Consider the following 12,993-nt stretch of genomic DNA (forward strand, 5'->3'; position numbering starts at 1 on the left):
CCCTTCATAACATATGCTACAGGCCCCACACTAGCTTAATCCGGCCCTGCCCTAAGGAACAGCCGGAGTCTGCCTTCTTTGATGACACCCAGCCCACTGGGGCTGAGACCCAGACTGCACGAGTCTAAGAGAAAGGGGGAAAGAGATGAAATGTACTTTGGCGTCTTCTTGGACCAGGATGCCATCATGCACTGGAGAATGAGACTCTGCAAGGATGGACTACCAGCCTTCCTAAAGCCAGGGAAGCCTCTCTCTGCAACCAGCTTCTGAGGGCTCCTTTGCTCTTACCTGCCCACAAGTTGGATTACATAGGAACATAGGAAGCTGCCATATACCGAGTCAGACCATTGGTCTATCTAGCTCAGTATTGCCTACACAGACTGGCAGTGGCTTCTCCAAGGTTGCAGGCAGGAATCTCTCTCAGCCCTATCTTGGAGAAGCCAGGGAGGGAACTTGCAGCCTTCTGCTCTTCCCAGAGCAGCTCCATCCCATGAGGGGAATAATATCTTACAATGCTCACACTTCTAGTCTCCCATTCATATGCAACCCTGATTAGTTAAGAGGACAAGTCATGCTTGCTACCACAAGACCAGCTCTCCTCTCCAACAGGGAAAGGGTTGGCCAAGGCCTTTTTCTGACTGAGGTGAACAATCCAGATTGCCCTCTTCCCATTTATTCACACGGGCCACAGGTCATTGGAAAGTTCCCCTCACAGGCCCCAGGGACAGTGGAGTTGTGCTACAATGGTGGTTCCTCACTCACCAGGCACTGAGTGTTTGAAGTCTTTGGGGCATCTTTCTTTTTTCACATGCCGGATAAACCTTTTCTTTAGTGTGTGGACTCTCCCTTTAGTATGGTCATTAACGGCTTTTTGCATGACACAAATGGTGCTTTCTCCTGCACGCCGCACCTCTTCATCATTATGCTCGGCCATCCCTTCAAGCCCTGAGGGAGCAAGAGAGAATAGATCAGCTGGCCAAAGATGCACAGATGACTACCCTTCCACCCACCCCAACACCAGTGGGATGTATTTCTTTAGACTTCAAAGGGCAAAAAAACTGTGCCAAGACTTGGGCAACTTGATAGTAGGAGAGGGAATATGGGGGTGAGGGACAGCCACCAGGAACGCTTCTCTCTGCTCCCTTTGTGTCTGAACCTGACCGAGGCACAGAGGATACCAATAGGGCAGCTGGGAGGAAGCTTTTTCTAGCAGATGTCACATGAAAGCCACTTACAAGTTACTGGTTCTTGGGTAACCTGGAACGGAATCTGTATTCCCATTGTTCTCAAAGAGTCACAGAACGACTCCAGGGATTAGGATGGGGAAGATAGCTTGGTGATCTATCGGCTGTAGCCAACATGTGGGCATCAGAGACATAGCACCAGTGGCTTCCAGGGCCATTTCAGAGGCATGTTTTCTCTGAGAAAACAAAAGCTTGTCTGCCCTTCTCATTTTTCCAAGCCAGAACTTGCTCCAAACAGAAAGAGAAATGTACATGTGTTTTGGGGGCAGTGGAGTTGCCATCAACATCCATCCATCCACCCGTCCATCCATCCATCCATCCCTCTTCTCAGTGTTGCATCTGTCTTCAGGCACACTTGCTAGCAGAAGCCACTTGCTTCCCTCTCTTCCAAAGACAAATCTCCCACTTACATGTACAGTAAGAGCCCATATCCTCCAACGTGATGAAGGTTGCATCCTTGTGAGCAAGGTGTCCTATAGAGACAACGGAGCAAACAGAAGTCACCACCGGGGAATCCAGTCTATCAGATTAGACTATCTATCTATCTAACTAGTGCAGGAGGGGGGGAGCAGGATGGAGTGGCTGGGGTGTGCCATGGCATCTCTAGAGACCTGAGCAGAAGGAACTCCTCCAAGACTGAATGAAGGCCTTATGGGCATTATGTTGACCACCTTCATGGTCTGGCTACCGTTAATTAACTGAACAATGCTTACTGGGCAATCCAGGTCAACCAGGAATGGAGGTGGTCAATACTCCATATGAGGTTACAGGCCAGTGTTCTGCTTGTGAAGTATGTACCAAGAAGTGGGGAAAGCAAAGGCGGTTTCAAATTTTGCCCAGAGAAAGAATTGTGACTATTTGCAGTGGGCAGGTGAAAGACTTGGGAGTGGCTCTTACCTCTGGAGAATTCAGCTGGTGCTGTGTTTAAGAGCAGTTTTGCCTATCAAGGTTTGCCTTGCTTCCCCACTGCTTAGGGTCCAAATGTATTACTTGAAACACATAGTTTGGCCTTTGAGTACTTGCATTTAAGGAGTGGGGCCAATCTGGATTGGGCCCTCACTGGGAGCCAAGCAAGGATTAAGCCTTCCCTCCCTCTGTGTCATGGTACTGATCTGGATGCGTGCAAGGGCCTAATGACATATTTAAAGTAACATGCAGTTAAATTGATATGATACACATACTCCAAATCTCCTGTACTTGCTTTCCTTTGTGCCTATTTAGAGACATCCTGCCGTTGAGGAGAGTACAGAACAGAACAACAAAGCATTGTTTCTACAGAGCCCAGTGACCCCTCCTTCCTGGCTCTGAGTTGTAGCATCTTCGGCAAGGGTGACTTCCATTCAAATCCTGAACTGCCTCACTTCTGGATCATGCTAGACCACAGATAGGGGTTGGCAGGGCAGGCTGAGGTCCATCACTAAAGAGGAAGGATACTGCCTCACTTACCGACAAAGAGTGCTGCCACCCTTGAGACTGCTGGCAGATTGTTGGAGGAAGGAAGCATGCAGCTGAAGGCAGCACCACGCACCAGATCCTTCTTGTACTTTTTTGTCTAACAGAAACAAAAAGAGAGAGGCAGTTCTGTGCATGCAAGACAACACTCTGTTGGAGATAAGAGTTCCAGTGCATCGACCTTTTGCACAGACTATCCCGATGACCACTAGGGGCATTGGGAGTAGAAATAGTGAGTAAGGGTCTCCCTAGCTGTTCCTATCTGTCTCCACTCTATGATCGCTGATATGACTCCTCAAGCATTTCCTGTAGTGAGTCTCAGAATCCCTTCCTCTTGGAGAGCAGATGGAAACATCTCTCTCTCTGTCTCTCCCTAACTATTCATTATGTAGTCTATAGATAGGATTAGGTTTTTCCTATCCAAAGTGTACTTCACCAATAATGAAATCTACTTAATATCTAGATTCTGCAAGAATCTCCATGTTTATCCAGTTTCAGCTTCTATAGATAGCTGCAACAACTAAACTCTGTGTTCTGCTCTGTAACTGGAGTGGGTAGCTTCTTTAGTGCTCTGCTAATTAATCACAAAACCCATCATGGGTAAATTCACCCTCCAACAAGGTTATGGGCCCAGCAGCCTAAAACATCTACAGCAGAGTTTATCCCCCCCCCCACCTTTTGGAAGTGCAACTGATTTAGTCAGAAAGAAAGCATGGATCCAGGAACAGCTCTCCCCAAGCTGGATGAAAGCAATTACGAAACTTGACGATTTCTCAGCTCACATGGCCAACCTTTTAGAGATGAACAGATTTCTAAAACAATGTGGATCTGAATTAAATGATCAAATGTTTATCAGACTGATTTTACAATCTTTGCCTCAAAGTTTTGAGCCTGTGACCATGGCTCTGGAAGCATCAGGCACTAAGCTTAAATTGCAAAGCGTTATAGCAAGTCTGGGGAATTTTAGCTTTAAAAGGGAACAAGAAAGTTCTAAAAGAGAGGGGAGAAATAAATAAATTCTGCTGTAGATGTTTTAGGCTGCTGGGCCCATAACCCTGTTGGAGGGCGAATTTACCAGTGATGTTAATTAGCAGAGCACTAAAGAAGCTACCCCCACTCTGTAACTGGAATGCAGAGTTTAGTTGTTGCAGCTATTTATAGAAGACATATGGAGATTCTTGTAGAATCTAGATACAAAGTAGATTTATTGGTGAAGTACACTTTGGATAGGAAAGACCTAATCCTATATATAGGCTCTACAAGGTCTAACAGAAACAAAACAAAACAAAAAAGCAGTTCTGTGCAGGCAAGACAACACTCTTGAACCAGCCTTCTGCCACTGAGAGCCAGTCACTGTGGTGAGAGGTCTCTGGCTGGAAAGACCAGACTTCAAACTACTGCATGAAGCTTGGTGGTGAGGTTGTGACCACTCTCCTTCCGCCCTTCCTCAGGGGTTGTTCTGGGGAGAACCCAGTGTAAGCTGCCCTGATTTCCAGCGAGGACAGGTAGAATTAACAACGATCAAGTCATGAGAAAGAATCAGCAAGTGGTATTTCAGGATCGCCGCAAAGGCAACTCAACTCACCACATATTTGGCCGCCTGATGGAGCACACGATGGAGGCTATAGGTTTTGGGGTCTACCCGCCACCTCACCTCTGGGACCAGCTGTTTCAGAGTGGCCTTTGTTGCCTGCAATACAAGCAGAGTTGAACTTCAAGACCTAAAGACAGACAGCACTGATAGCTTTTCATCAGATGCTCCCTCCAGTGGCAGCTTCTCCAGGATGAAGCTGACCTTGACCAGCCCTTCCTATTGATTTCTCCTTCTCCTACCTATGTTTACTTGGGAGTAAGTGCCACTGAGAACAGGAACTTTCCCAGATGGCCAGTTTTACTGCAGCAGGAAGTGACTGAAATTAAGCCATTTTGAGCAATGCACCAAAATACTACTTTTTGTAGGACACATATAATGTGTCATAACTGCAAATCAGGAGGAAAGCTGAATAAGGCTTAACAACAAGGGACTGCTGTAAATGGATCCTTCGTATGAACTCTTCCCTGACCCCGCCTAAATGTTGCAAAGCTGCATTAAATCGCCATTTGGAAAAGCTCCAGGAGTTATTCCCAGTTTGCAACTCGGCCATCAGTGGTGGTTTTCCAATCTAAATAGTGCTCCCAGAATGCAGGTCTGGGAGGTTTTCCAATCTAAATGCAGTGGTGGTTTTCCAATCTAAATAGTGGTCCTTAAATGCAGTGGTGGTTTTCCAATCTAAATAGTGGTCCTTAAATGCAGTGGTGGTTTTCCAATCTAAATAGTGCTCCCAGAATGCAGTGGTGGTTTTCCAATCTAAATAGTGCTCCCAGAATGCAGGTGTGCTGTTTAAAGTATTTGTACACTTGCGCCAAAGTGCAAGAATGCCAGTGCTTCACTGTGAGCATGTGCAAGTGGATCAGCACCACCGACATTAGACTGCATTGGATGTTGGCCAGTATGCAAAAGATGACTTGCAGCTCTAACTTCTCTCTTCTGGAATGTTTTTGAAGGGAACAGCCTTTGGTCTATTATTCAGACTGCTGGCAACTTGAAGAGCCAGAGAAGGAACAGCCCACGGGTGGTTCAGGCTTTCCATCTGCCCTCAGTTTAGCTCTTTACCCCAGGAGGACCATGGCCCCCCTTCTAGCCTCAACACCACTGTTCAGTCCAGTGTGGAAGCCAAGTCAAAAGCAAATGGCAATGAGCAGCTGAGGGGCACACAAGGCGGCCTGGGAACTCTGATCACACTGAGGTAAAAAGTCAAGGCAATTTTGACACCAGGGTGCTTTCCAGACTAGACCCTACAACGGGGTCAGGACATATCTCGGAAGTGTGCTTCCACACTTCCTGCGTTGTGACACTGCAGTCCCTATGCAGACAGCAGGGTGCTGTTCACATGTCCCATGCCTTGTTGTGAATTTAATCGCTGTCATATAGAGCAAGGACGACGTACATCCGTCATGAAAAAGTCGCTGGTTTGGGAGGGTTTATTAGTTGCTGCGAGACTGCTCCCCCTGCTGTTTATGTCCTGAATGCGACTTGCCCAAACAGAGGCATTGTGCTGCTGTTCCAGCAGCTAGCCTGGAAAGCACCCTGGTGCCCACAGAGCCCTGTGGTTTTCTTTTGGTAGAATACAGGAGGGGTTGACCATTGCCTCCTTTTGCACAGTCTGAGATGATCCTTTCAGTATCTTCCTATATCACTGCTCCCCGATATAGTACCAGTGGGGATTCAAACCTGCAGCCTTCTGCTTGTTAGTCAAGCATTTTCCCGCTGCGCTACTTAAGGTGGTTTCACACTGAGCAGTCTTCCCCTTGAAAAAGACGTTTGCCTATCTCTCAGTTGACCAATTTGCCTCTCTCTCAGGGGGGGTGCACAGAGCAATATCGCTTGACTTCCAGCCCTTGCTCAGCCCTCTTAGTGACAGAAGAGAAGGGGAAGGATGCAGCAAACAGCAGAAGAGCTCAGGCAGAGAAGTGGTCTCTCCCATTGGACAGCCACGTAAGAACTCTAAGAGGCGGGTCTCACGATCCGTACCACCCGCTTTGGCCATACAGCGCGCAGGGCATACAGGAGAGAACCCTGGAGCCGGGAGGCGACTTTTCGCCTCCCCTCTGGGGGTCTACTCATGAATAGCTTCACCACGGAGCCATGCCGCGGCTACTCACGATTTTGAAAACACGGGTTTGTGGAGCGCTCGCTCCGCAAACCTGGTTTAAGGGGAAGAGAACTTAGGCGGGTTAACCCCTAGTTCCCCTAGATCGATTTCGGCTGGTCGCCAGAATAGCCTCTAATTGTTCTTATTTGCCAGTGACCGCCCATGTTTTCTGAGTTATGTTCCTTGTAAATCACTGCTCCTGCTCTTGTCCCCTTTTTTGCCTCTGGGATGCCTTATTTGTTATTTCTCATGTGTATTGCCAGTTCTGTTGTTCTTCAGGATTTCGTTCCCTCCCTAGGAACTTAGGAAGCTGCCATATATTGAGCCAGATCATTGGTTCATCTAGCTCAGTCTTGTCTACACAGACTGGCAGCAGCTTCTCCAAGGTTGCAGGCAAGAATCTCTCTCAGCCCTATCTTGGAGATGCCAGGGAGGGAACTTGGAACCTTCTGCATGTAAGCATGCAGATACTCTTCGCAGAGCGGCCCCATCCATGAAGAGGAATATTTTACAGTACTCACATGTAGTCTCCCATTCATACGCAACCAGGGCAAATGCTGCTTAGCAAAGGGCACTCTGTGGTGCACAGCATCTAGCAGGTGGAATATGCTCTTCAGGGCTTAGGCAGTAATCCTTGTGATGAGAACTGGGTGTTGCCAATGGACCCCTATTTTCATTTGCAAAATGGTGGAAGGTATGTGCATTCAGTAGTGGCAGGTCCCAAGTAAGATTAGAAGGACAGCTAAGTATGAGGAAGAAAACCACACTGAATTCCCTGGCTGTAAGCTGAGGAGTTCCTCATATAAGGGCAAATTGTGGCCCAGTAAGCATATGGTTTACATTCCTTAACCGGGCTGCACGTGTCTCTCAACTTCAGAGCTTCTCTCCTTGGTTTTTAATTTGTTTTTAACCATTTTTATCGGCTGGCATGCTTTTTTATTATGTGTTTATGTTTGCTAGCAACTGCATTTAAAGATACCGTGGCCTTGGGTTTACTGAACTGCCTAGGAAGATAAGACGCTGAAGGCTGACGCTGAAGGTTGAAAGCTGCACGCGATGGGAGCAAAGCACAGAAAGAAAATCTCCAAAGATAAAAAAGGTGGGAAAATGCCCCGTCCCGCATTAAACAACTTCTTGACTAAAACCGGAGGAGGAAAGAACACTCCCACAGAAAGGAAGGAACCACTTTTCACTCAGCTTCCTCAATCTGTTCCACTAAATGATAATCAGAAGGGAAACGTGGAGGATGCTTTCGTGCTGCTGAATTCCTCAGTGAACCCAGAAGTAAGCACTTGTAATAATCCTATGGAATGCTCTTTTGATTGTAACTCTCCCTTGACTTTTTGCAGCAGCAGTGAGGAGAGTGCAGTGAGTGAACCTTCTCTTATTCTTTGGATAATTCTGTCACGCAAAGGCAAGCCCCTTGTCAGAGACCTTCATTGGATTCTGTTGAGGGAGTCTCTTCTAGCATGGCTTTCTTGGTGCAAGAGTCTTTAAAGCTCCTATTCCACTGCTTATCGTTAATAACTGAACAGCTAGATACGTTGATTATTGAGCTGAGGAGGGACTCTAAGCCCTCCTCAATGGCTGATACTGCAATATTTAAGGAAGCCCCTGCCGTCGTTGATGTCAGTGTGCAGACTGATACTTATTTTAATATTTTACCAGCCTCAAGGAACTTGAGAGCTCATTATAATCCTAGTGGGTCAGCTTCACAGTCAATTCCGGCTGACGCTGCATTCAGCCAGGAAAAGTTCTGTTTTCAATTAGTCTACCAACCTTAGCAGAATTCTAAAGCACAAATTGTTAGTTCTCTTGCATCTTTGTTAGCCTTTCCTCACAATGCCATTTACCTCAATTCCTTTTTTATTTCACAGTCCTTACTACGTATGAAGAACCATCTGGCTAAATGGGATATTTATCCCAGATGAGTTTTCATGGAGCTTAGGAAGCTAAATGCAATTCACACAGGGGCCTCTCTGAAGAACTCAAGGGTGTCTAGGGTGAACATAGAGAAGCCTTCCACGAGCTATCTATCTAGAAGGCATTCCACTAGGGGGCATCAGGTCATATATAAAACAGATCAGGTGAGCTATCTATCTTCTGCTCCCTCGGTCTGCACTCCAAGTTCTGGCCTCGCGGCCTTTTCTGCAAGGGTTTGTTCCCCTCCCCACCTAAGTTAGCTTTGATCCCCCTGGGAGAATTTGAGGATTTCTTTCCCTTGATTTTGTCGGAAGTTGGAGCGCCCTTGGAGTCGCCCGTACCCGACCACCACTATGGTCAGTTAATCCCCCCTGAGAAGTTTCTTGATGTCCCCTTAGTTATGGCAATGGATGAGCTATCTAAAATGAAGGAAGTACAAAATCCTCCCATTTACACCCATTCCTTGGAATCATCTGATGAGGAGAGGGATTTACTCCGGGAACCTGGATCCCTCCTTAAGGATGGACTGTGGTCTAATATTTCCAAATTGTCCCATCTTGAAACCATTCTGACAGAAAACCGCAAACATCTGAAGAGCGTTTTGCAGGCGAATCCTGGGAGATCGGTTAATACTCCCAACCCCTCTTGCGAGGGGCTCCCTCCCGATCTAGCTCTTAGAGAAGGGCCCTTGCGCTCTGAGCCTTTTGGACTTGTACCACACTGGACACAAACTAAAATCACCAACTTTTTTCCTCCTGCAGATAGACAGTATTGCCTGTCGATCTAGACATCGTCCTATGCTCAGATATGACTGTTTGGGCTGCAGCCATCTTGGAGTGGATTGCCAAATGCGTCTTATAACTCAGCTTATTCCTCTGATGCCATGTCCAGAGTCTTCCCACCGGGATATGCTTCTGTGCGATATGTTCAGCCATCCTGGTGATTTAGTCACACATGAGCCTTCTCTTCCTACAGGCTCGAAACATAGTGTTTCTGGTTGTAATTGTGTAAATTGGAGTTTTATTAGTTGGATTATAGCGGAGTGGGCTGGGAAAAGATGTAACCTAGCATTTTTATCTTTTTTACAAAAGTAGGATGTGTTACTGCTGCAGGAAACATGGTCTAAGGAAGATTTAAATATCAACAGCTATGTGATTTATAAATTGTTGCCCACTCTGACTCCAATAGGGGAAGACTCAAAGGGGGCTTGACTTGCTGTGTTTTGCTTTCCTTAGAAGAGGACTCTCTATGGTTGCTTGACTTTTTTCCTTTTGCAATGGCTGTTCTCATTAAAACCCCATGTGAGGACATATTGTTAATTAATGTTTGCATCCCTCCCCCCCCCCCCAGTTCCTCTTATGGCCCTATGGCTGCCATTTATCAACTGGACTCTTATATCCTGGAAACTAGTTTGAAGATCCCGTGCGCTGAGATTCTGCTCTCGGGTGATTTCAATGCAAGATGTGGCCCGGATAATAATGCAGTAATCGCCTCCCATTTGTGGAGTGAGGGTGATAACTCAGATGGTTCCTTTACTCATATTTGCTTATCTAAAGATAGAGTCCTTAATAAGGCAGGGGCTAAATTGTTACATCTTGCTAGATCTTTTGATCTGATTCCTTTAAATGGTACTGTCCCCCCTGTCATCCCAGGTGAATTTACATATTTATCCTCTTGTGGCAGCAGTGTGGTGGACTATATTTTGGTTTCTCCCCTGCTGTTTAATTGGGTCGTACTGTTTGAAGTGGGCGATCAAGCTTTTAGAGATCACCTGCCCCTTCTTTTTTGCCTTGATATACCACAAGCTAGAAAAGATTGTTTTATTTCTAGCTCAGTTGAATCCTTCCCTACTAAAATGGGATGGAAGGTAAAATGGTCACCTGATGTGGAAAGGGCATTGAATACCCTGTATTCTTCTGCAGTTGGCATTGAGTTATATAACTGTGTTGTGCAGGCCCCGTCGGGAGCGCTAGCAATCTCCTGTTATGAGAAGCTTGAGGCTGAGGTTTCGCAAAAGATCCTGACTACAGGTCAACTGCACTCTTTTAAGAGAGGTAGGATGAATGACTCTAATGAGTGGTTTGACTCCCAGTGCAGGGATCTGTTTCCCAGGCTGAGGGGCATATATAGGGAATACAGAGCTGGTTCCAACCAAGTGCTCCCTCCAGAATATTTCACAACTAAGAAAGCTTATAAAATATGTGTGAGGTCTGCCAAGTCCCAGGCACAGAAAAACATCTGGAGGAGATTAATTTTGGCCACTCATAATAAGGATAGTGGTGCCTTCTGGCACATTATTTCAGGTTCTACATATCCTAGAGTGCTTTCTGTGGTTCCCGCACCCGCTTGGGTAGCCCACTTTCATGCTCCCTTTAATGGAGCTTCGGCCTCTTTGGGTAATGATCCCTCCACCCCTGAGAAGTTGCCCTTGTGGCCACCTCTTACACTGGATGATATAGTTAATCTAGTTAGAGGTCTAAAGAAAAGGAAAGCGCCTGGTTCTGATCTCATTTTCCCTGTAGACAGTATTAGGTAACCTTGATTGGTGGGCTCATGTCCTAGCCAGTTTGTTTACCTCGATTAATAACAGGTGTTATTCCCTCTTCCTGGAGTGAGGCCATTGTGGTCCCTATTTATAAACATGGCTCCCCCTCCATCCCTTCCAACTATAGACCCATTAGCTTGTTATCGGTGATAGGCAAACTTTACGCCCGTTATCTTTTGGATAAGTTGGAGGGCTGGACGCTGGAGTACCATATTCTAGGCCCCGAGCAGGCGGGATTCAGGGCTGGCCACTCGACGCTAGATCACAGTATGGTATTATACCATCTGGCATGCAAGTATACAGGGTAAACTCTTTGTCACATTCATGGATTTGTGAGCTGCTTTTGATTCCATACCAAGAGAGGTACTATGGGATAAACTTCTTTTGTTGTTTGTAGTGAAATATCTATTGATAAAAGGCTCTTATTCCTAATCAGACGACTTTATGCCAATTCCACAATCAAAGTTAGATATGATCCTTCAGGGGCCCTAACTGAGCATATTCCTACCACCCGAGGAGTCAGGCAAGCTTGTCTGCTGGCACCTGCATTGTTTAATTTATTTATTAATGACCTGGTCCAGGTTTTGGGAAGGGCGGATGCCCATTCTCCTAAACTGGCAGATGTAAGAGCACTGGCGTTGTTATATGCTGATGACATGGCGTTTTTATCTCAGTCTCGGCTTGGCTTAATGAGACTCTTGGAGGCGTTTGCCAAGTATTGTAATATAAACAAACTTTCCATTAACTTTGATAAATCAAAGGTTTTGGTATCTCGAATTCTAGGAAAGTTTATAAATGGAGGATCAACCAGACCAGTATAGAACAAGTCACCAAGTTCAAATACCTTCGGATCTATTTCCAATCCAACTTGAACTGGAAATTGCAGCAGTTACACTTTCTCTCCCTGGCACGTAACACACTATATGCCTTTTTGTGCTTTTTTAATGGAAAAGGCGGCCAATTTATACCTATGGCTTTGCGAGTGTTTCGAGCCAAGATTGTGGCTCAAATGCTCTTCAGAGTCGCTATCTGGATCCAAGGGGTACATCCAGATATCGAATTGATCCAGTCTAGATTCCTTAGAGCCATTTTCAGAGTTCCCAAATGTGTATCTTCCGCTGCTTTATGTTTGGAGACCGGCTCTTATCCGATCTCCTGTTTAGCTTGGGAGGCCTCATTCACACGCTGGCTCAAACTCTGTTTGGGACCCTGAGGGACCTTCATATGTTCAACATATGTGGACAGACACCTTCCCTAATCCATGGTTGTCTGTTGTCACCAACAAATTGTTGGGCATGGGGCTTTCCCCCTCTCACATTTTCTCCTTGGGTTTTGTAAAGGCGAAGGCTATTGCCATTCAGCACCTAAAGGATATTGAGTACCAACACCTACTTGACCTTGGAAACAAATATGGTTCCCCTTTGTACCTTGGCATTTCCCCTCCAGCTGGAAAACAGGCTGCTAGTTATCTAACCATTCTTCATTTTGTTAAATTTAGGCCAGCCTTTGCTAGGGCTAGGCTGAATGTATTACCTTCAGCCTTGCTTCAAAAGAGGTCCTCTACAGAACCCCCTGTTTCCGGGTTGTGTCTATGTGGGGAGGGTAGTTTGGAAACAGTCACTCATATTCCTTTATACTGTTCCCTTTATCGTGATTCTAGGAATGAATTACTGCATCTATTACTAGAGCAATTCCTTGGTAGGTCTGATCCTTTTTATCTTAATTGTTGTTTAGCTGATACCAATGATGAAGTCACCAAAGTGTTAGCCAAATTTATTTATGGGGCGATGAGACAGACATCCCGCCACAGACTTTTATAAGTTTGATCTTATGGTAGTTTTAGTCTTACCTGTATGTATTGTTATATTTATTCTGCTTATTGTAATTCTGAATGGCTGTGTTATTGTCACTTTTGTTTTTGTTTGGCCTATGGCTGCAATAAAAGAACTACTACTACTACTACATTCCTTAATCATAGCCTGTCTTGGTAGGTACAGAACAAAAGGTATGTATTGTAAAGAGCAATTGACTGCTGGAGTGGGCTGCTTTGAGAGGGCACCCAGCACCACTAAACAAACTTGGAAGTGGTGGTGGGGAGGTGTCCATAACACCTTGTCCAAAAACCACCTTTGCCTGT

The 12,993-nt window shown here is 45.9% G+C and overlaps 2 protein-coding genes across 16 annotated transcripts in view; one reads left to right on the forward strand and one right to left on the reverse strand.

Annotated features, from left to right (window-relative positions):
- LOC128353044 (uncharacterized) overlaps positions 1–12,818 on the forward strand; it is a 52,922-nt gene extending 40,104 nt beyond the window's left edge. For 4 of the 11 annotated variants that reach the window (XM_053313717.1, XM_053313713.1, XM_053313720.1 and 1 more), the window contains 4 exons: positions 2,466–2,928; positions 5,241–5,482; positions 7,349–7,672; positions 9,073–12,818. In XM_053313717.1, the coding sequence (XP_053169692.1) occupies positions 9,588–10,847 (1,260 nt within the window). In that variant the 5' untranslated portion in view covers positions 2,466–2,928; positions 5,241–5,482; positions 7,349–7,672; positions 9,073–9,587 and the 3' untranslated portion in view covers positions 10,848–12,818. Of the gene's footprint in view, positions 1–1,115; positions 2,933–3,354; positions 5,483–6,096; positions 7,673–8,265; positions 8,476–9,072 lie in introns of those variants that run through there. The other 7 variants (XM_053313723.1, XM_053313721.1, XM_053313715.1 and 4 more) reach the window with 7 other exon arrangements.
- The window catches only part of LOC128353039 (uncharacterized), a 48,327-nt gene that overhangs the window by 3,332 nt on the left and 32,002 nt on the right, over positions 1–12,993 (reverse strand). For 3 of the 5 annotated variants that reach the window (XM_053313704.1, XM_053313706.1, XM_053313705.1), the window contains exons 16-19: positions 4,282–4,386; positions 2,691–2,796; positions 1,655–1,717; positions 763–945 (exon numbers count right to left, since the gene is read on the reverse strand). In XM_053313704.1, coding sequence (XP_053169679.1) covers positions 763–945; positions 1,655–1,717; positions 2,691–2,796; positions 4,282–4,386 — 457 coding nt within the window. Of the gene's footprint in view, positions 1–604; positions 946–1,654; positions 1,718–2,690; positions 2,797–4,281; positions 4,387–12,993 lie in introns of those variants that run through there. The other 2 variants (XM_053313708.1, XM_053313707.1) reach the window with 2 other exon arrangements.

This window comes from Hemicordylus capensis, chromosome 4 (assembly GCF_027244095.1).
Source record: "Hemicordylus capensis ecotype Gifberg chromosome 4, rHemCap1.1.pri, whole genome shotgun sequence".
Classification (NCBI taxonomy): domain Eukaryota; kingdom Metazoa; phylum Chordata; class Lepidosauria; order Squamata; family Cordylidae; genus Hemicordylus; species Hemicordylus capensis.